The following is a 21,616-nucleotide window of genomic DNA, read 5'->3' as shown; positions in this document are numbered from 1 at the left end:
TTAGTTTCAAATTGAGCAATTACGAAAATGAGTCAGGGAAACCCTGATTCAACAACTTTTAAAAACAAGCGTTTTTCAAATAAACCTACTTTAATGATATAAAGTTTTCACGTTTTGTAATTACACAAAGTTATGTTCTTAACATAAGACTGTTTTTGATTATTCCATTGTAAAACTTTAAAGGTTTAACAGCTGCCAATTATATTTCATAATTTTTTTATTTTATACATTTATATGATAAGTAACAAATAAAACATCGAATCAAGCCGAACTGTAATCGGTTTACCGAACCGCTAAACTTGATTTATTGGTGATATCGAGAAAAAAACAACTTCTAAACGCCCGGGGCTGTTCTGCAACGCTCAACAAGCTACAGCGTTATCACTTCCACTCACACCATGCGCGCCACACAAGCGCCACTGCTGCCGACTCACACCGATGGCGGGAAGGGTGACGAAAATGGTCTTTTCCGCAACGCGTACCACAAGTGCTGCCTGTCGTCGGGGCGGACGACCATGTGCGGGTACGGGCTGGGGATTTTCTTCTTCTACCTGGGCTACGGCATGCTGCAGGAAAAAGTGTTAGTTTGATATTAAAGTTTTAAATGGGAAAATAACAAGTTTTTAAAGAAAACGTGATGATCGCGCCGAACTTTTTTTTAAACTCTCTCAGTTTCAAAGTAATTGAGACAAAGCGTTGTTATGATTTAAAACAATTATTTTGACATCAAGAATCGTAGAACTGGTTTTAGAGTTGAAGATTGAAAATTATTTTGTTTATTTTCCGTTGTTTTGTATAAAATAGTTTTTGTTTTTGTTCTAGTTGAGATATTTTTTGTTACTGAAATCTGGCTTTTGTCTTACTTTTGTATCATTAAAAACATTAATTGGTTTTTGAAATACTATTTATTTTTGCGGTTTTATTTTCAATTTGTTCTTGTTCAAAGTATAATTAAGTTTTATGAGTTAGGTTTAAGTTTTTGTTAGATGTTAAAAAAATGAACTATATAAGAATGTTTACCAAAAAAAAGTTATACTTTTGTTCTATTTATTATTAATCTTAATAAATTATTATCTCGTTCAACAGAGAAAATAAATATCTATATAACTAAAAAACTAAAAAGATTTAGAAAATTTGTAAAGTTGACTTTCTAATAGATTTAATTTAGCTTAAAAAACTCATTTTAATCTTTTAACTAAAAAATATAAGGCAGTATTCAAAATATTAAAACATGCTTTTAAATAAAACAGCTAAACATAATTTGACTAAAGTATTAAGTAGCTGTTTAAATAACAACGTTTACGAGATTTTGTAATTTCTTACGATGATTGACACAATTAATTTAGAACGTGTACTATAGAATTGTAGTACAAACTATAGCTTGATTAAAATGCTTGAAAAATATTTTCAGAAAGTTAATCAGAAATTTTAATAATACTACTTTTAAGCTGATTTAATAAATCTCATATTTTAATCACCATTCGGTTTAAAAATATCAAACTTTCAATTGTATATCAAGCACGCTTAAATTGCCCTTGGCTATTAGTCACTTATCAATGAGATAATAAACCGCACTGGATAGAAAGTAGTATAGATCTATGTAAAGCTTTAACGTATAAAAACTATTAGCAATTCCAATGAAAAAATCAAATTTGTTTTATATTTATTTCAATTTAGAAAAGCTTTACAAATCTAAACATATGACTTAAATAAACTCTTTTAAAATCGTAGTAATATAATTTTTCTTTGAACTTAATGTTTCACTTATGTTCACATTGAACTGAAAAATTTTGAATCAAAAGTTTAATTTACAGCTAAAATAAACACGTATAAAAAACCATAGTTTTGATAAGTTCATTTAATCTTTTTATAATAATCGCTTAAGTTTAACTTTTCCCTTATAAAAAATAGCTTCAAAATGTTTATATTTTGGCATATTTAATTTATATTATATATTTTTTGATAATTCATCTAATAGATATTAATTAAACGTTTTATCTTTTTTTTTGTAATACTAATATAATTTTTAGTCTTTAGACACTTCACTTGGTAGACTACTTTTTTGTTTTGCTACATAAATCAATAATTATCGGTTATTGTTTTTGTGCAGTAAATTATTCGATTTGAAAAAATAAACAGTTTGATTTAAAGCCTTGCTAAATTTAAATTTATCTTGTAATAAAGTTTTTATTTTTTTATTAATAAAATATTTTGTTTACTTGTTTCTACGATAGAAAAATGAAAAAGTTAAAGTTAAGAAAAAAAAATTCAGTAGTATAAATTTTCTTATTTAAAAAATTTTTTATAGTAAATTTTCGTTCTATTGTCGACATAAGGGTTAACAAAAAGGTTAAAAATGTTTATTTAACAATTTTATATACATAATTTAGGTTATTTTATACGTGTTATTTTTTACTTTATATACTCTCTTTTTCATATTCTTTTTGAGTTAGGATTTTTTTTAAATTTAGTTATAATCTTATCTTTAACTATAAAAAATTCAACTTACTTTGTTTGTGCTTAAAATTAAATAAGAAAAAATAGTTTGTATGCAAAAATTTAGCAATTTACTAATTTGACAAAGACGGATGAAATTTTTTTAACTTGAATAAAAATTTAAAATACATCTGCTTAAATATTTTATTTTTCAAGGTAAATAAATAAATTTTAGTTCAATTTGAGAAAAATTTTAAAGCCACTATCGGTAAATTATTAAGTTAAACAATAAATTAAATACACATAAAAAATTAAGACTATTTAATATTTATAATGTTTATATAGTTTCAAAGATATATATAGATTTGTATTAAGTTTTCTAATGCTGAACTCGTTTTTTTACTTACTTAAAATTAGTATTGCTTTAGCAAAGACTTAAAACACAAAGAACCGTTTTTGCATTTTAAATAAAAGCAGTTTATCAACTAACAGCTTTTTCGTTACAACTTCTTTATACTTGTAACCTAAAAGAAAAATTAAATATATTATTAATAAAGAAATAAAAAAACAAAAAAAAACATACTTTAAAAATAACACATTTGCCATCTTTTAACAAAAGTCTCTGAAACTTATTTCTCTCTTTTCAAGTATTCGTGTCTTTCTTAATTTAGTATTTTGTTTTAGGGAAATTCCCTAAATTTAATTGTTTGACATTATTTTGTAAATGTGTAACAATAATTTAAACCATATAAATGTAAAATATCAAAACAATTTAGAATTAATTAGTTTAATAATAAGCTGACAGATGCAACAACTATTTTATTATTTTAGAAGCAAGTTTTTATAGTTTGTAGTTTTAATTTTATCAATTTAATGCAACAAAATGTCCAGAAGTTTAATACTTGTTATTGAAAAGTAAGACAAAAATTTTAACTCTCTAACAATACCTTAAGAGTATTTTTAGTAAGTTTATACTTTGAACTAAAAGTATTTTTAAGAAGGTTTTTTAATTATCTCATTTGATTAAAGTCAAGGAAGCTTAAGATGTTTTATTGGTGTTTTAGAAATAATTAACTTTTATATGATGTGTTATATGTATGAACTACTAGCTTTTTTAACTACTATTGAACTACTAGCTATAAAAAAAGTTTCTTTTCTTTTTAAGATTGTATAAGTTTAGTAAAAAAATTAGATACAAGCAATACATATTAAATCACATATTTTTGGGAGTTTATCTCTGGAAGTTTAAAATTTTTACTAAAATTTTCTATCTTTATTAAATTAGCTCAACAAAATGCTTCAAAGTTTCAGGAAACATTTGTTTTTTATTTTGAAAGATTTAAAAAATAAAATTTCGATAAGAAAACCTAAAAAAATATTTTTTTTTAAATAAAATATTTATAATCAAATTTAAAATAATTTACTAATTGAATAGAATCAAGAAGTCAATAGAATTACTGTAAAAGTTTAAGGTAGCTTGAACATGTAGAGAAAGATAAGTTTTTTGTCAAGTAGTTGCTTTTTTGCATTTTAGTTTACTCCTTTTTAAGGAACTTTTTAAGTTCACTAACTTGTTTACTTATATCTCAAAAACTGCTTTGAGTTTTGTTGAAAGTTAAAAATGTTTGATAGCCAGAATATACTCTACAAAATAAGTTTAGCTTGTAAAAATGAAGGTTGATACCCCTATGGTCTTAACATTTTTTTAAACATACCAAAAGTATGAAGAAGTAAATCTATTCAATTTTTTTAAATTTAAAGCAACAAATACTTTTTTATTTATTTAATAGTATTTAGTTTTAATACATTACAATTTAAGTTCCTAGTAGTAAAAAATAGTAACTAAAGTTTCTCTTAAAAAAAGTATAAAATATTCACCTCTTTATACTTAAAAACTATATTCATATATTCTACAATTTTCTTAAGTAGTTACTTATTCTAAGTTAATTTATTAGTAGTTATGACATCAAAACATATATAACTTTAGATTGTGTGTTGTATAAAGTCAAATATGTCTAACAAAAGCTTTTCTTTTATCAAGCATTTAGTTCAAAATTTTCTAGACATATAAAAGTTAATTAACAAAGTTATGACTAAGTTATAGTAAAGTTATTTATCTAGTAAGTAAACCAATTAGGTATGCACTTTAAACGTCCGCAAAAGTTAAGACATTAAAGTTTTAAAACAATGCTTACCCATTTCAGACCAAATAATAGCTAATATCTACTTATATCTAATAAAAGTTAAAAAATGAAACAACTAATGTTTCATAAATATTTTTTTTACATCTGTATAGGGGTTAAGGAGGTAAATCATTTGTTTATAAATTAGTCAATTATTGTAGTTGTCAGATTATTTTGTGATTTAAGTTGTAAAATTTTATTGTATGAACTTAAATGTAATATAAAGCTCTTAAAATAAAACTTTAATAAAATGACTATTTACTAAAGTTAAAAAACACTAATGTTTTCTGAAAATCAAAATAAGAGCACATTTAAAAATGTTTTTTACAATCAAGATCAATGCTTAGTTTAGTTTGTAGTTAAACTAAAGTTTTCAAGGTAAAAAGTATGTTGCATAAACTAAAATTTCCAAAATACAATCCTATAACATTTTTACACAAACTTATTTTAGAATTTCAGGATATGTTTTTTTGCAATATTACAGACAAATTGTAAGATGCAGATTGTTGTGATAAATTTTGAAAATTAGATACAAAATTAAAAAATCAAATTATATTGTTTTTTTACAAGTATTTAAGATCATTAAAAAATTTAAAAAAATTGATTAGAAATAATATTGTATGCTATTTTTAAGATGAAAAGTTAAAATACTAAAACTAACTTTCATTATAGTTTTTTTATGTGTAATAAATTTTTACAGAAGTATTTTATGAATCTTTAAATGTTAAAATAATAAATATTATCATTATTCACTCTTTTTTCCAGCAAGATGACATATTATTTTAAAATTTAATAAACCAATGTAACCTTTTAAATCAGCCAATAATATTGTAAATTATGTATTAATATTGCTTAATATAGAAGTAAACACTAACAAAAACATTTTAGATATCTTTAGATACAGTAATATTTTTTTAAAAGTATTATTTTTTACCATAAACTCAATTTTTTTGAACAACTAAAAGCTTAAGCACTTAGCAAAAATAAGTTTTATTCAGACATAATTTAATTAAAAATTAATGATGGGGGCGAAAAGCAAGTTGATAATTGATAACAAAGAACTTATCACCTGCACTGCTGGTGTGTTTTTGTGTTATTGTTTGTTTGGAATGTCACAAGAAAAAATGTAAGTTTTTATTAGGTTCAAATGAAAAGCTCTTTTCCTTTTTTTGGGTTTTATATTTTTTTTACTCATTGAAAAATCTTTACCCTTACTGAGTTTCACAGAAAACCAATTTCAAACTGTGATTATGCAATAAAAAAATAAAATGATAAACCATGCAAAAGTTATAGTTAAATTTATACATATTTTTTAAAATAAATTTTAGTAAAATTTTGCATGGCTAATACATATATGTTTAACTTCAATTGATTCCATTTTTAAAACCTATTTTAACCACATATTTAATATTTTTTTATAAATTAAGATACCAGTTTCAAAAAAAGTTTTTCTTTGTTTTTATATAAATTTATTATAAATTTTATTATTTAAACCTTAAAGTTGTAGAGGTGTAAGCCTTAAGTTTATTGAATGGTTTTAATATGTAAACCAAAATTATAAACTAAAGTTTTTATAGTAAAAACAACCACTTTTTTTGTAAGAAAGTTTTAACTAAGGTACGTGTTTCAAAACTTATATTACTTTTATTTTACCACAAAAAGGCAATACACCAAACATGTTTATTAAAAATTTCAATTTCAACAGAACAAGAGGAGACTATGGTGATGAAAAGTTTGTATTTGCCCAAGCTCTTGTTTTCATACAGTGCATCGCCAACCTTGTTTTTGCTAAGTTTGGTCAGTTTAGGTTCACTATACTATTTGTGTATTTTACTTGAAATATAGTTTTAATTTAATTTTTGTTCTAAATAAAGTTGTTAAATTTGTAATTGTTTTTGTTTTTTAGTCTAACATTAAAAGTAAAAATATTTAGTCTAACATTAAAGAAAATAAGTAGTACAGTATTGAATAGCTTAAAGTCTTAAATGTTGAACGATTTTATATGGTTTACGATGTTTAAACAATGTTGTAAGTATATACACTATAAGTGTTTAACTTTTATATTGAAGTAAATTTTTTTTTGCTTTTAACTTTTATATTTCTTACACTTTTGCATTTAGTTTGATATATATTGTTTTAAATGTTTCTATTTTAAGTTTCCTTGAAAATTCTTCATTTTTTTAAATTGCTACCAAATAGTTTTAAGGGCATAGGGGTGGTAAACACCTTTTTAAAAAAAGTTGATTTCATTTTATATAGTTTTTACTAAGCTATAAAATGCTTTTTACAGATTTAAAAAACTCAAAATAACTGTTGAGATATAGCTGGTCAAAGTTGGAGGCAACAATAAGTTCCTTATGGGAGGCCCAAACTAAAACAGCAAAAAAAAACTATTTCACTAAAAATTTATGTTCTCCTACGTTTTTAGAGATAACTACCTCAAACTTTCAGGAAATGTTCCTTGATATACTTAGAAAAATTCTGTCAGAAAGAATTTAAAAAAAAAAGTACTTCATAAAAAATAAACAAAAAAAACATTTTTTTTTGTTTTTTTGTTATAAAATTTTTATTTTTAAATTTTTTTAAATTTTATACCGACAGAATTTTCTAAATATTGCAAGGAACATTTCCTGAAAACTTGAGGTATTTTCTCAAAAAAAAAAAGGAAGGGGGAGATAGATTTTTGGTGGTTTCTACTTATTTGCCGTTTTTAGTTTGCCCTTCCCATAAGGATCCTATTGTTGCCTCCAACTTTGACCAGCTATATGTAAAAAGTTATTTTGAATTTTTAAAATCTGTAAAAAGCATCTTGTAGCTTAGTAAAACTATATAAAATTAAATTGAATTTCAAAAAAAGGTGTTTACCCTCACCTATGCCCTTAAATACTTTACATTACTTTACGAAGTTCTAAGTCGAAAATCTGTAACCTGTGATAATTTTTTTATTCATATTTTCAATTAAGAGTTATTTTTACACTAATACAATTAATATTTCAAGTTAAGCTGTGTTTGAAGTTCAAGTTTTTATTGAAAAAAAATAAACTGGTTACTTCAATATAAATTTGAGTTGTAGAAAACACAATAATAGTTTTTAATCTTTTACCAAAATAATGAGTTTTAAACCCTATACTTAAATTTGATGTTTGTTGTTTCTATTTCTTTAAAGCATGAGTTAAATAATTGATTTTTAAACAGCATCATCAGTTGTAACAAGACCAAAGGAGGACAAAACACCAGTTATTTTGTACATTTTATGCTCAATGTTCTACACTGGTGCGATGGTGGCTTCAAACCAGGCCCTCCAGTACATCAGCTACCCAACACAAGTTTGTTTCATTTTGTTTTGTATTTTTGTTATTGAATTTATTAAATTTTTTAATGTATATGTTTTGTTAGGTGTGCTTTTATGTTATGGGAGGATTTAATTAATAAAATTTAAAAAAAATATGAGTAATATATAATAATTAATGTTTTGTACCTTAGTCTTTTTAAAGTTCAAGTAGAAAACTTAAAGAATGTATTTGTAAAATAAAAATGCAACTTTTAATACCAAATATGCTGTATTTAGTGTGTAGATTCATAATGTACAGCTCACTTCTATTTGTTTAAAGTGTGAAACTGTTTTATTATGCATAAAGTTTATACATATTTTCAATCAATCAAAAAAGGTGTTATACTTAACATAAGTAAGCCTTTATAATTCTTTTTTTGTATATTTAATTACAAGCATTTGTATTTTTCTCCGAAATAATTATTTAGTAAACGAAAGTTATTAATTAATCATAATATAATATCTATTAAAAGACACGTTATTTTCACAAAAAATTTAGTTTAAAATGTTTTGTTTTTAATTTACAATTTTATAACTTAATTGATTGCTGTTCAAAGGTGACCGTTTCAAAAAAAAATTAGTAAAAGTTATGTCTTATATTGCTTTTTACCAAATTGTATTAGGCATTTTTATAAATACAATTAGTAAATACTTTAAAATAGCTTTAGCTAAGTAATTAGTTCTTAGTATTATACTTAGTGGTATTATTTCAAAACAAGTTTTAAGTATTTAAGCTTTGTATTTATTAATGCATTTTAATCAGATTATCTTAAAAAAATAAAAAATAATATAAAATTTTCATAATGGAATTAGTTATTTATTAATTTTATTGTCTAGTAGTATTTTGTTATATACAATGAGTATTTCTATATTTAGTGATTACAATGCCACAAAAACTTGCTATTATTTTGCTAAAAATGTGCAAGTCCTATAAACCGTTGTATTTTTCACTTGAAGTGTTACTTGTCTCTTTTACAATGTCATACAAAGTGACAGTTTCTAAATTATTTTGCTAAACCTTAAAGTCAATCGCTATAATTATTAATTTATATGAATTTATCACAAAACTATTTGAATTTATAATAGATTGAAGGAAAGTAATATTAAATTAATTTTGTTTAATCTTCATGGTTAAATCAAATTAAGATAACTTTGTTCAAAAAAAAAGTGAACGTATAAAATATTTTTAAATATTATTATGTAGTTATATAGATCTTTTACTAAAAAAAACTAAACAATATGCCAAACCCATGGATGGCAAAACCAAGGTAAAAGCTTAAAAAGCTCATTTGTTGTTTGGCTATTAAAAAAGTTCTATATTCGTAAATTCTCTGTTAGTTTTGTTTACAATATCCTAACAATCGCATAACTTTTTCTCTATTGCTTACAACAACCTATTAAGTATAAGCTATTTTCTTTCTGTGCACACTAAATTGAGAAAAAAATTATGTGCACCCAAAGCTCAAAACTCCCCAAAATAATTCCCAAGACCTTTTTTCACTTTTCACCACGAAACCCAGAATATCTTGTTTAAATTTCAAACTAATTTTGTGCACCCCAAAACTAATTTCGTGCACACCGTAAAGACCACTGGTATAGCTCAACACTACTTCCCACTCAGTGGTTCTTCGAAAATCATTTAGTACTTTTTACTGATTAAAACAATTTGTTGAGTCAAAAGTAAACTTTCCACTCTCACAGGTGCTTGGAAAGGCGTGCAAGCCGATACCGGTGATGCTGTTGGGAGTGCTGCTGGCGGGCAAGAAGTACAACACCGTCAAGTACCTGTGCATACTCATGATCACCATGGGCGTGGCCCTTTTCATGTACAAAGACAAGAAGGCCGAGGGCAGTAGCTCGATATCGTTGGGCGCCGGTGAACTTCTTGTTGTTAGTACTTGTTTGTTTTTTATTAATGATTTACTTTTTGTATGTAATCAAAATGTTCAGTTATATAATTTAATCTTCTTTTTTTATTTCATGCGGTTGAGATTAAGACACGTTTTTGACTAGTTTTCATGGAACCAATATTTAAAAGAATAACTATATGCTAAACTAAATTTGTTAGTTTTTTATTGATGATTTTATAGTTTTATAATTAAATAAATTGCAATAAAGTTTTATCTTTTACTTTAGCCTGCATGCTTTTTGTTACTTATTTTATTTGAAATGTTTAACAAATGTATTTTCAAGGAAATGTTTAACTATACTTGAAACTAGTCGGTAAAACAAAGAGATAGTGTTTGGTTCTTTTTTGACTTTTGTAAAAGTTAAACATTTGGAAATAAATGCAAAAGAATTTTGAAGTTAAAAATTTTATGAGTATTTTTGATAACATTTAAATAAAGTATTTTAAAGTGATGTATTTTATAAATTAGTGATCACGCAATTTTAATTCGTAGTAAAATAGTTGATAATTCATAGATTAGTGTTAGTTAGCTATTGATGGTTTTAAAACTTTTTTTGATAAACCACAGCTTTTATCGCTGACATTCGACGGGCTTATCGGAGTTACTCAGGAGAAGATGAGATCGATGCACACTACTGATAAGCACCACATGATGTATAACATCAACCTCTATTCATGCGGCATCCTTTCATTAGGTTTCTATGTGTTACAATATTTATGTTGTCGACCAAGAAGTCGTTTGTTTTTATAAAATACATAACAGTCAAAAAATAAATTTACTATATTTTTCTACTTCTAACAATATCTAAAATCAAACAAAAGTTAACTTGAAATTTTTGATAAGCCCCTATGAACTGTTAAGAAATAAAATCAAGTAATCTGTACAAGATTTTGAAATTTACTTTTATAGATTTTATAACATTTTTTATTAGTTTGTTTCTATATTTAATTAAAAATAGAAACATAGTTTAAAATATGTATAGTATAAATACTTGTTTTCTAAATTCAAGCAAACAAACATTTAAGTACCTAAAACAACTTCAGGATTGATCTTCACTGGTCAAGGGGTCGGTTTTATCAGTTTCTGCTCGCGTCACCCCCAAGTGTTGAAATATTTGCTGGCTTATTGCGCATGCTCTGCGTTCGGACAACATTTCATATTCCTCACTGTTAGTTTAAACTAATTTAGTTAAGAAAGTGTTAGCTTCAAACATAAACTTACTTTATTACTAGCTGGTTTTTACTTTAATGTTTTATGAATTTATTATTAGTTTATCTAGTATGATTTTACATATATAGCTTTTGTATAAAAATTTTCACTAAATTTTATTCTGAGTGTAGTACTATGTAGAGTTTCAATGGTTCTAAATAGGTAGTAAATTATGATAAACTACTTTAGTGTTAGCTGCGATTAATTTCACTGTGGCTTAGTTTACTATAACTCCGAAACCAATTAAAATAGTGTCTGTTTTATAAGGGTTTATTTTATATATCTAAAGTAAAAACCATTTTATATCATCTCCTAAAACATTTGTGTACACCAAAATTTTTTTATAAATAGTTTGTAAATGATATTGAAAACAAGTAATGAAATTAAAACCAAATGTTTACAGTAAGTTTATTCAAAATTATTAATTTAAACTTTACAACAAAGTTTTTGAAGAACTAGTATATAATAAATGTACTATTGTATTTAATGCGACCCATAAAAAAAGTCTACCAATTTTTCTGTGCACATAAACTTGTATTCAAGTAAATTTACCAGATGACATTCAAACAGGTGACAAAGTTCGGGCCGCTCACGTGCTCAGTGATCACGACAACAAGGAAATTTTTCACAATACTCTTGTCTGTCCTCATGTTCTTCAACCCTCTCTCCAACAGGCAGTGGATGGGCACCACGCTCGTCTTTGCCGGTTTGTTTAAATTGTTTTTTTATGTTATTAGTTTTCAATAACATATGTTACATGTGTTCTTTCAATCTGTTGTCGGATTTGTATATAAGTTAAACAGCGTTAAAATTAATTGAAAGTAGATCTTATGTTTATTATTTTAAAATATATTCATCTTAGTTTGTTTGTTAGTTCATATCAAAAAGTAGAGATCGATTTTTAGAAAATTAATAAAATTATTTTAGAAAGATATTATAAATTGGTAGGAGTCAAATATGCACGAAGGAACACTTTTGCACGAGTTGATTTTTTTTAATAAATTCATTTTATTTTTTAATTAATTAATTTTTTTATTTACTGTCACTGTTACCCCTTTCCTCGGTAGGTAACTTTTTTTTTTCTTTTTCTCGTTTTTTTTTAATTTTATTTTTTATTGTTTTTTTATTTTTCTTAATAGTTTTTTTTTAGTTATTACTTGTTTTTATTTTCACTATCACTGTTACCCCTTACCCTCGGTCGGTAACTTTTATTTTCTTTTTCTAATTAATTTCAATCTATTTTTTATTGTTTTTTTTTTTTATTAGTAATTTTTATAATTAGCTCTTTGTTTTTTTTAATTTTACAATAATTTTTTTCATCTAACCCTTACCCTCGGTCGATAATTTTTTTTTTGAATAACTTATTTTTATTTATTTTTCTAGTTTTTTTTTATAATAATTTTTATTAGTTATTTTTTATCATTATTTGTACTATCACTGTTACCCCTTATCGTTGGTCGGTAACTTATTTTTTCTTCTACTTTTCTGTTTTTTTTTAATAATGATTTTATTTATTTTTTTTCACTGTCGTGCAAAAATGACCCTTTGTGCAAAAGTGACCTCTCGTGCATATTTGACCCATTTCTATTATAAATATTACTTTGTACTTGCAATGGTTTATTTTTCTATCAGTACCAAGTAAATTTTTTATGACTTTTAAACCCCGACATTATAATACGTTAACATACAAAATTAAAATAGGCTCTAACTATTTTGATATAAACAGGTCTTTCTCTGGATGCAGTTTACGGAAAGACAGAGAAAAAAAAGGTAGAAAAGCAATAAAATAATGTTTTCTACAAATCATTTTATAATACGAGCAGTAATAAACATTATTTTTTTTAATTTTTGGTGTTATTGGTTTTATTTTATTTTTAATAATACGGGGTTAAAACATGCCTATGAAACTTTTTTTCTTTAAATTTTAAATTTTTGTTTGTTTTATGTATTAAGTGTTCTTGTACAATCTAAATAAGCTTTACATTTTTACTGCTAAGATTTTTTAAGCTATCCTTTACTTATACTAAAGTTTTTCAAGCTTTAATATCCTAGGGCTTTAAGTTCTTTCTTCAGACTTTAATGTCTAATGTTCTAACTGTATTTAAAACTAACATAACAATTTCGAACAGCCAAAGCAGAGGGAGTTTATTAGTGAGTTACAGGTAGATAATAAACTGTTAGAAAATAATTAAAATCAAATTAATAATTACTAATGGGAGCCTGTAGTATAACATTTTTATTTAGATCATCTTAACTAACATCTACTAACAAATTTTATGATCTTTGTTGATTGTTTGTTAACTTAAAACAGTCTTTCTAATAATTTCAAAATTTTTAAAGCCAGTTTTTAGCATGCAAAATTATGTATGTCTTATTGAACTTACATTGAAAAGAAGTTTTTACTTTACAAAAAAAAAACTTTTTAGTATAAAACTTTTGTTACCTTATTTTAAAATACAGTTTGAAAGCTAGCTCACCTTTACTTACTGCATTATTTTTTGATTGTTTCAAAAAATTTTGGTGTTCATAATTATAATTTCTAGAGAAAACTTGTACTGTAAATAAAATCATCAATTTTTATGAAATAAAACACTTTATTACTTATCACTTAACATGACATTATCAATAATTAATATTTCTATTGCACGAACTTTTAGACAAATTTATTAGTGCTACGTTTTTTAAATTTTAAAGTATTTATAATGTTTTAAATTTCTTAAAAGTTATCGATTTTTTACTTCTTTTTTATCTGTTTTAAGTTAATTAAAAAAAATTTTTTTATTGCTGTCATATTTTAAAATAATTGTATTTTGTGTTAATAAAAATTATTTATAACTTTTATGGCTTTTTGTTTGTATTACTTAATTTAATTTGTTACAATGTTTTAACGAGTTTCTTTTTGTTAAAATGTTTCTTGTTAAAAAACTTTTGTACATATGTAGAAATTACCAAAAATGTTATAACACTTCAAGTTAATTAACGATTAATAGTTTAGATACAGCTGTTTTAATTCAGTCTTGAAACAAAATTTTTTTCTTTAATTCATTTTTTTTAGTTTTTAGTCTTGTTTTATTGACACAAATTAAAAAAATTATATAGAAATGAAATATAACTGTTTTAGCTAGCCCTTCTTGGTTTAAATAAGTACACAAGGTTGACTTGTTTGCAGTTTAAGTAAAATAATCATTTAAAAAACTTTGAAATATTTGTTAAAATTAAATAAAAATAGTTTATAAGTTAATACTATAACAGGTATACAGTAAATATAATCTTTTTAACTATTAAGCAAGTGTTTCCCAAAGTGAGCCAAGTGGCCCTTTTGGGGGACATGACAGAAGTTTAGGGGGCCATTAGCTGTAAAGGGGCCATGAGGTCATAATTTGAAACTTACACTAAATATTCTGGAGTTGATGTTGAAGAGAAAAAAAAATCTTAAGTGTTTTGAGTAATCTTGTTAGAGGGGACCATAGCTTTTTAAATTTCTGTTTAGGGGGCCTTTCGAAAAAATGTTATGGAAACCCTGCTTTAAAAGTATCAATGTTTTTAAAAACTAAATTAAACTACTTTGGTTACAAACTTGCCTCCAAAAACTAAGGATAATCTGATCTACAAATGTATATTATTATTGTATATTGAACGATGAAAAAAGTTCGGTCTAAGAATCTGGTGTACAAAGGAACACTTACATATTTGTAGCAACTATTTATTAATTTTTCGTGGTGTGTTTTAAAATTCCATAAAAAATTATTTGTAAAAATTGCGAAGTAAAGCCTAATACAATGTATTAACTTCACAGAAGCATGAACCTTAAAAGTAAAGTTTCCAATTATAAGGTAGGTTTTTAAAATGCCTCAAGTTTTTTATTTATACAGAATATATTTTAAAGTAGCAAGTTAAGTTTTGACTAGCATGCTGCCTACCGAACATAAAAATTCTCGTAGGTTATCAACTTTGTTACATTTAATCTTTCTCAAAAAACAGATCAGAATTCCATCTGTATAAACGAAAAAAAAAATTATTTATGTTCTTAATTATTATAAAACAACTAAGTTTTATGATCAGGGTGTCAAAATTACTTTAAACATTATTTTTTTTATAAAGTTCAAGAAAAATGTTTTAAATAAGTAATGCTATGTGTAAAATTCCAGTGCTTAAAGTAAAAGTTTAAATTATTTATTAGTTATTCTTTTGAAAAATTTAAAATTTTTTCATGATCCTTGACAAATTTAAACTTACAGTGTTTTGTAGAAATTTTTCAAATTAAAAATTTAAAAACTATAAGTAATATTAACATTTTTTTCAAACACCTTATAACCAGAACTCTTGTTGTTTCCTAATTTTTAATTTAGTTCTGTAACAGTTCCACAACTACTTATACTTTAGAAAACAAAAATTGTGTAACTCAGCTGCATTTAATCAATCGCTAAAAGTTTGTTTATGTGTAAAATAAAAAGTATTTCGTTTAACTGTAAAGCACTTCATACTAGACAAAAAAATAGCGAAAATAATGTTAAGTAAAACGAATATTAATGCAGTACAGACAATTCGATTATATCAAAGCAACACACTTTAAAACCCTATAAAAGTTGTAAATTTGAACAAGTTATACTAGAATTTGTCTTTTAGCTTCTTGTTTTTACACAAACCATAGTTGTTTAGTAACAAAGTTTAATAAAAAGATAAGCACTAAAAGTTTTTCGTATGTTTTAGTTTGCTGATAAAAAAGCCTAACAAGTACAAATTGTTGTATGCAAGTCAGTTATGTTGTTAAAAAAGTTCTTAGTTGTCATATGATAGTTGCATTTCTAGTTTGTAACATACTTGAGGCTTATATAAAACATTTTTTAATAAGTTGAACTTTTTACAACATTCTTACTTTTTCAAATAATTTAAGTTACTTCTACAATACACAAAATGGGTATTAAATTAGCAAACAGTAGGCGTTTAGAATAAAAATTAAAAAAAAAGTTTGATAACTTTAAGCCTTTTTTGTTTACCTGAGAAATTACTGTTTTACAAACTCTGTAAAAATAAAGCGTTTAATGACGATTTAACAGAAAATGTTCACATTGTTTCGCAAAAGCAAAGTTTACTCGTGTAGTTATAAAACGATTATTGTGCAAATACAAACCATCATTATGATTTTAAAATCGTATCGAATATTAAATACTTGAATTACTTATTCAAATCTCATTCGTTCATTTATTAGAATCGATAGTAGTTTTTAAAGGACTTCTTCATGAAAAATTGTTTTTAGTGTGCACAAAGTGTTTTTTAATTGATATCCACTTAAGTTTGCTACGTTAGAAACTCTTTTATAAAAACTAAGCGTTAAAACTGACTTATTAGTTTGCCCACTATTATTCATTAATTACATGAATGATTTAGCTTAACAGGTTGATGTTAGCAGCAACATTAACCTCTTCGCATATGACACAAAAATTTTTACTTATTCCAACTTAATTTTACAGAATTCCTTAAATATAATTTACAATTGGCTAAAGGAAAAAAAATAAACTTAAAACCTAGTAAATGTCAAGTTCTGAATATTCAAAATAATTCTACAAACTCTAACTTTAACTTTAAAATAAACAATATAAACTTATCTTTAACTAAAGTGCATAAAGATCTTGGAATCTTTATTGGTGAAAATGTAAGATGAAACCACCATATTAATTACCTTTACCAAATTGCATCAACTATATCTTTTTTAGTTTCAAAGAGCATTAAGTCTACGGATATAAACATCCTTATTTTTTTTTCTCGTATACATTCGTCTTAAGTTGGAATATAACATACTAATCTGGTCTCCATACTTAAAAAAGATATTAACCATATAGAATTAGTTCAAAGAATATATACCAGATTAGTCTTCAACCGCTGCAACATTTCTTATACGTCTTACCTTGATAGACTAACAAAACTTAATACTATAGAATACAGAAGACTTGAGTTTGACCTAACTACTTTTTCATAATTAATTAACGGTGAAACTACAACTAATATACAACCAATTTTTGAACCGTATGAAAATAACTACTTTCCGAAAGGAAATAACAAAAAGTTTACATGCAAACATCAATTCAATAATGATGCTTGGTATAGTTCTTTCTTTTATCGGTTAGTTAAAATATGGAACAAGCTTCCAAATAAATTGGTTTCTTGCAAAAAATAAATGAATAGTTTCGATTAAAATAAAACGTTTATTACTAGGTTAATTAGATATATGAACTGTTGATTTAATTTAAGTTTTAGTAAAATCCAAAATTCGATTTTATTAGCAGCGCCTTTCCTCAATTAATGATGAGTCCTTTTTCAATGTTTTAAAAAAATATTCATCTGTCGAATCTATTATCAATGTGCTTGGTGCTTTAGGTTTTTTTGTTAATGTTGTTAGTAAATGCATTTAAATATTTAGCGTTTTTTCACAATTTACTGTACCTTAATTCTGAAATTGTACTTTTTTAATTGTATTGATTATGCCTTTGCAAAAGAAAAAAAAAACAATTTTGATAGTCATGCTTGGTATATCAGTATTGTTACCCAGACTAGGAGCCTCACTGGTTTCCTTCGCAATTGCCTCGGTTTCAGTCTCAACAATCTCATCGGATTCCAGGTTAGCAATAGTCTCGGAACAACTTATCTCGGTTCTGGACCGAGTCCTGGGTACCTTCAGGACTAATGCCTTTTTTAAGGGTTTTAAGGACATAATTATATAATTTATATTTAACTTTATTTATATTTATATATATTTGACTAAATATAATGAAACTAAATAATGTTGGTTTATTATGTACAAATACGCAATGACAGCTCACAATAAGTTTAGACACTTAATGTTAACAAATAGAAGGAACCGCGCTCCGGATTCCCCCTTAGGCGTGTCACTGGTCTCGTTCGCTCAGCTTCTGGCACTCGACGTTGGTCCGTCTCGTTTGCAGAATCTGGCTAGACGTAGCGTGGTCTGTTTCTTTTCCTTTCCGTAAGCAGAGCGGCGATAAAATACGATAAAAAATAAGCACGATGATATCAATATGTATAATTAATACAATACAAATACAATAGTGAATAAATGCGGTGATATAAATATATATAAATATTACAATGCAAATACAATAGTGAGTATATATGATAATATGAATATATAAACAATACGATAGAGTCAAACAGTATGAAACAACTTGTTCGTTGAAGTGTAGCTAAGGTTGGCGCCCAGTCTGTGTGGGTTTGCTTGCTGAGATGAATGTATACTTTAACTTGATTGAACGCTGTGACTCGATCGTTGAGTCCAACTTAGAGTGTTTGATGAAAGAGTACTACCAGTACTGAAATTCTCGATGCCACAGAATGCGTGGGCTTCTTCGATTAGATGGTTGTTGAAATCTTCTTGCTTGAAGATTGACGATGTTATTTCTTTTGCGGAGCAGAGTGTCGCTTCTTGCTTGTTTCGTGGTGGATTGCCCGCTTCATGCTCTGATTGAGCGTATTTATAGATTTTGAATTCTTTTTCTAGAATTTTCCATAAATCACGCGATCTCTCATTTGATTCTCTCATTTTCCTGGACTTTGGACTGTAGATCACTTGATCTCTCATTTTATTCTCTCATTTTCCCTTAGCCACACCCATGAACAGCAATTTCCAGTTTAATCAAGAAATCAAAGACAACAATCATTTTAACTAGCACTTATTTTGTTTGTGAAAAATAGTTTTTTTTATTTGAAAACAGTTTTACTATATTTATTCAATGTTTTCTTTTTTAAGGAAAAAAAAAATATAATATCAAGTGAAAAACATTAATTCCTTTAAATTATAAAAATTTGGACACAAGGCAAAATAAGATTTTGCACAAGTGTCCTACATCGACTTATGTTTTTCTTTTTTTTTTTTCTTTTTCTAAAAAAATTTTTATTAACTTGTAAAAAAAACTTATGAGAAAAAACTATTATTAAGGGGACGAAAATTAACTTAAAATGTCTAAGTGTAAAATAACTTTTGAAAGAAAAGAATAATAAGGAATTAGAGCGGGTTTATCATGCTTGAAAAAAAAAATGTTCAAATTTATAACTTTAATCTTTCTAAAAAAAAATGGTACATTATCATGTTGTCGGAGGGTTGAGATGATAAATGCAAATAAATTTAAAGTACAAATAACAATTTTAACAATGTTTTTTGTTTTTCTATTTTGTTTAGTTAAGAAATATTAATATTTAATGGAAAAATGTATTATTAGAAAATCAAAGATTTACTGTAGAAACAAAACAGGTTTACAATGAAAAATTTTAAACAACGAAGGAGAGAAGAAAATTGAGTTTAACTTATAACTGTTTCAAATGATGTACTTGTTCAAACATTCAAAAAAAAAATTAATTCGATAAGTATACAACGTTGTCATATTAAAATTTTGTATTTCAAAAGAATTACTCAGATAGATTTCGGTAATAAAATGTGTAAAGGTAACAACTCAAATAAACGTGTTGATAATAGATTTGAATTCTAGATTGCTTAAGGTTAAAAGTGAATAGATAGAAGCAAATCAATGTTAATATTATTTAATTACCTGGAGTTATTGTAGTTTATAAGGTCAAAGGTACACACAAAAAAAAAAAAAAAAAAAAAAATCAGAAAAACAAATAATAATAATAAAAAATAAACACACATATATAGACAAATAAGTTGTTAACAAGTTGCTTTTTTTTTTTTTTATTTTTTTATTTTTTATATATTTTTGTTTATAAGTTTTTATTTCATAATTTTTTTTTTTTTTTTAATTGATTTTTATTTTATTTATTTTTTTTATTTATTATTTTTTATTTTTTTATCGAAACAAAAATACTTGGGAAGAAACAACAAAAAAAAAAAAAAACATGTTAATTTTTTATGACTATTATAATTTTTAAAAAAAATCTTTTATTTAGTATAATGTTCACATACCTTTCCTTTAAAAGTCGCCCTCATACACTTCTTCAAAAACGTTATCTCCCAGTCTTTCGGCCTCTAACATCATTTCGATAAGGATTGTTAGAAGCTCGGGATCCAACATCCTTTCGTCATCCCTCAAACGGTGCCAATTCTGTTCGATGATTGGCACTGGTGGAGCTATCAGTGGAGCTTCTCTTTCTTCGGTATACTTATTTTCTTCGTCGCTTTCATATCCTAGATCCTTTTCAAACTCTTCTTCTTGTTGGATTGGCCGGAAGAAGTTTTCAACCATTTCATGATTTAATTCAGGTAGTTCTTCGTCCAACAGAAAGTCAAGGTCTTCTACTTGTAAAAGATTCATCTCTTTTTTTATTTTTTAATGACTGTTGACAATTCAAATGTTTTTTTTATAGTTACAGTAACAAAAAGAAAGCAAAAATAAATTATCAACGATTCATAAGTGTAGTAAGGATTGGTACTAAACTTGTTTATTGTAAAAAAAAAAAAAAAATTTTTGGCTATCTTTTTCTTTTTATCTAGACTTATGCAGAAAAATGAGAAAGAGGTCCTTCAAGTCAAGGATGGCAAAGATAGTGTTTAGAATAGAAAGATTGTTTTGTATAATTTTTCTTTTTTTATTGATATACCAAATAAAGACAAGAAAATAGAATAAAAGTAGCGAGCTTTTACATCAATCAAAAGAATTTGAAGAAGGAGAAGAAGAGAAAGAAATTGAGTATGAGCTACAGATTATAATGTCATTAACTCTGGTTTTCATTTTTATTATTTTTTGTTTTTGTTCTGGTACTCTTAATAATAGCTTTAAGTGTAAATCCACAAAAGATATACGTTATTAAGAGCGTAGTTAGAAAGGTGATTGTTAAAGATCCGAATAGAGCGATTTTTTTTATAATGTTAGAAACTTTGGGGCGGAAGAATTGTTTAATTTCTTTAATGAAGGACAGATGTTCATTTTTATTCATAGGGACAGTCAAATATTTATTTAACAGCTCCTTGTTTACCCCATTAGCTATAAGATGCTCAGAAGTGATTCCCAGTATGCTTTGCAGCATGTGGTTCATTGAACCCAAATTATTTGGGTCTGACGCAGTAGATAATTCATTTAAAAGTATTCCTTCATCATAGTCTATAGAATCAGGAATAACAGAAGTAGGATGAAGCCCTAATTTATTTATCTCAGGCAGTTCATTTAAGAGAGACCCATTTTTAAACGCTATGGCGATTCCTTCTATTACAAATATGGTTACTTGTTCAGTTAAATGAGAGGTTAAGCCTTTGAGACCCCATCTTAAATAGCCCTCCGAAGTGTATTGTGCTATTTTTGACTCGTTTGCGAAATGAATCCTAAATAGAGGCCTTGGAGACATTTCATCGCCGATACGTAGAGTTGGTACTAAGGTTGCGTTTACTTTGGTGCACGAAATTTGTGCAAGTAACTCACCTATCATAGTTGCCTTAACTTTCCTGCCCAGCATGAGACTCAAAGTCTCACTGGGTTTGCGATATTGGGTGTTGCGCAAGTTGGTTATTGAGATTTCACCCAATTTGCACAGCACACTTGAGAACTCTTGGGCGAGCTTTTCTATGGCTGAATTTGTTTTAATGG

At 25.8% G+C, this 21,616-nt stretch overlaps 1 protein-coding gene across 2 annotated transcripts; it reads left to right on the top strand.

Annotated features, from left to right (window-relative positions):
• The first annotated feature begins 379 nt into the window (after positions 1-379).
• Positions 380-13,739, top strand: LOC145839566 (solute carrier family 35 member B1-like). Of its 2 annotated transcripts, none has more exons than XM_082947176.1 (9): positions 380-580; positions 6,325-6,416; positions 7,815-7,945; positions 9,652-9,840; positions 10,428-10,554; positions 10,904-11,028; positions 11,640-11,775; positions 12,796-12,839; positions 13,199-13,739. In XM_082947176.1, exons 1-9 carry the CDS (start codon positions 399-401, stop codon positions 13,259-13,261), a joined length of 1,089 nt encoding a protein of 362 aa, XP_082803302.1. In that variant the 5' UTR covers positions 380-398; the 3' UTR covers positions 13,262-13,739. The 2 variants fall into 2 exon arrangements, with proteins under 2 accessions (XP_082803302.1, XP_082803303.1); XM_082947177.1 differs by lacking the exon at positions 380-580 and adding an exon at positions 5,607-5,745.
• The last annotated feature ends 7,877 nt before the right edge of the window (positions 13,740-21,616 follow it).

The sequence above is a fragment of the Thalia democratica genome, chromosome 6 (genome assembly GCF_965202585.1).
Source record: "Thalia democratica chromosome 6, ktThaDemo2.hap1.1, whole genome shotgun sequence".
Lineage (NCBI taxonomy): Eukaryota > Metazoa > Chordata > Thaliacea > Salpida > Salpidae > Thalia > Thalia democratica.
The sequence above is the reverse complement of the archived record's forward strand: the minus strand, read 5'-3'. Positions and strand labels throughout refer to the sequence as shown.